The sequence below is a fragment of the Trichechus manatus genome, unplaced genomic scaffold (genome assembly GCF_000243295.1).
Source record: "Trichechus manatus latirostris isolate Lorelei unplaced genomic scaffold, TriManLat1.0 scaffold00061, whole genome shotgun sequence".
Taxonomy (NCBI): domain Eukaryota; kingdom Metazoa; phylum Chordata; class Mammalia; order Sirenia; family Trichechidae; genus Trichechus; species Trichechus manatus.
Genome location: NW_004443997.1, coordinates 12,116,251 through 12,117,786, shown reverse-complemented (window position 1 = coordinate 12,117,786; position 1,536 = coordinate 12,116,251). Strand labels below are relative to the sequence as shown.

At 45.9% G+C, this 1,536-nt stretch overlaps 1 protein-coding gene across 2 annotated transcripts in view; it reads left to right on the top strand.

The window, feature by feature from the left end:
- The window catches only part of PLBD2 (phospholipase B domain containing 2), a 21,660-nt gene that overhangs the window by 15,883 nt on the left and 4,241 nt on the right, over window positions 1–1,536 (top strand). For both annotated transcript variants that reach the window (XM_004379054.2, XM_004379053.2), the window contains exon 7: window positions 1,120–1,280. In XM_004379054.2, the coding sequence (XP_004379111.1) occupies window positions 1,120–1,280 (161 nt within the window). The remainder of the gene's footprint in view (window positions 1–1,119; window positions 1,281–1,536) is intronic.

The window sequence follows — 1,536 nt, the reverse complement described above, 5'->3', positions numbered from 1 at the left end:
ATAGGGATTGCATTGTGTTTGTAAATTGCTTTGGGTAGAATTGACATTTTCACAATGTTGAGTCTGCCTATCCATGAGCATGGTATGTTTTTCCATTTATGTAGATCCCTTTGGGTTTCATGCAGTAGTGTTTTATAGTTTTCTTTGTATAGGTCTTTCACATCCCTGGTCAGATTTATTCCTAAGTCTCTGTTAGTTTTTGAGGACAGCATGAAATGTATTCCCCTCTTAATGTGGAAAGAGGGGGCAGTAGGGGTTCGGTGGTAGAATTCTCGCCTTCCACACGGGTGACCAAGGTTCGATTCCCGGCCAGTGCATCTTATGTGCAGCCACCACCCGCCTGCCAGTAGAGGCTTGCGTGTTGCGGTGATGCTGAACAGGTTTCCATGGAGCTTCCAGACTCAGGCTAGGAAGGAAGCCTGGTGATCTGCTTCCGAAAGTCAGCCAGTGAAACCCTATGGATCATGATGGTCCAATCCTGCAACCGATCGTGGAGATGGCGCAGGACCAGGCGGTGTTTAATCCACCTACCTGGAAAGGGCCAAGGCAGGACACGCTATATCTGGGTCCTTGACCGGTTTAAGGGTGGTTGGCATTGTTATTTTAACTAATCGTGCCTACAGCATATCCTTTAAAATAGACCAGTAATTCTCAGCCAGGTGTAGGGGTGTCAGTCTGCATCTCTAGAAGAGTGTATTAGTGTTTCTGGAGACATGTATATTCATTGTTGTTGTTATGTGCTGTCAAGTCAGTTCTGACTCATAGCCACCCTATAGGACAGAGTAGAACTGTCCTATAGGGTTTCCAAGGAGCGACGGGTGGATTCAAATTGCCGACCGTTTTTTTAGTTAGCAGCCATAGCTTGCCGTAGCTCTTAACCACTGCGTCACCAGGGCTCCATATATATTCATAGTATAGAATAATTTTATGTTCAGAACCCTCCCCCATATTCCTAACATGTACTATAGAAGGTCAGGTTCAATAAAATAGTCTTGGCTGTTGGGACATGAATTTTAGAAAAACTGTTAAACACCCAGCGTATGAGCCATGACTCCGGTGGCATCACCACTTGGTGGCAACATGCCCTTCAGTGCAGTGCCCCCCTCTGTTCCCCCATAGGTGACGCTGGAGACCACCATTGGCAACAACAACCCGGCCCTGTGGAAGTACGTGCAACCTGAGGGCAGTGTGCTGGAGTGGGTGCGCAACATCGTGGCCAACCGCTTGGCCTCGGATGGGGCCACCTGGGCCAATATCTTCAAGAAGTTCAACAGTGGCACGTGAGTGGGCTCCTGGCACCGTGCCACGCTACATCTAAGAAATGGACTAAACCCAAAAAACCAAACCTGTTGCCACCAAGTTGATTCCAACCCGTGGCGACCCTATAGGACAGAGTAGAACTGCCCCATTACAAGGCTATAATTTTTTTTTTTTTAATTTATATGTATGTGTGTGTATATATATATGTATATATATATAATTGTACTTTAGATGAAGGTTTACAGAACAAATAGTTTCTTATTAAACAGTCAGTAC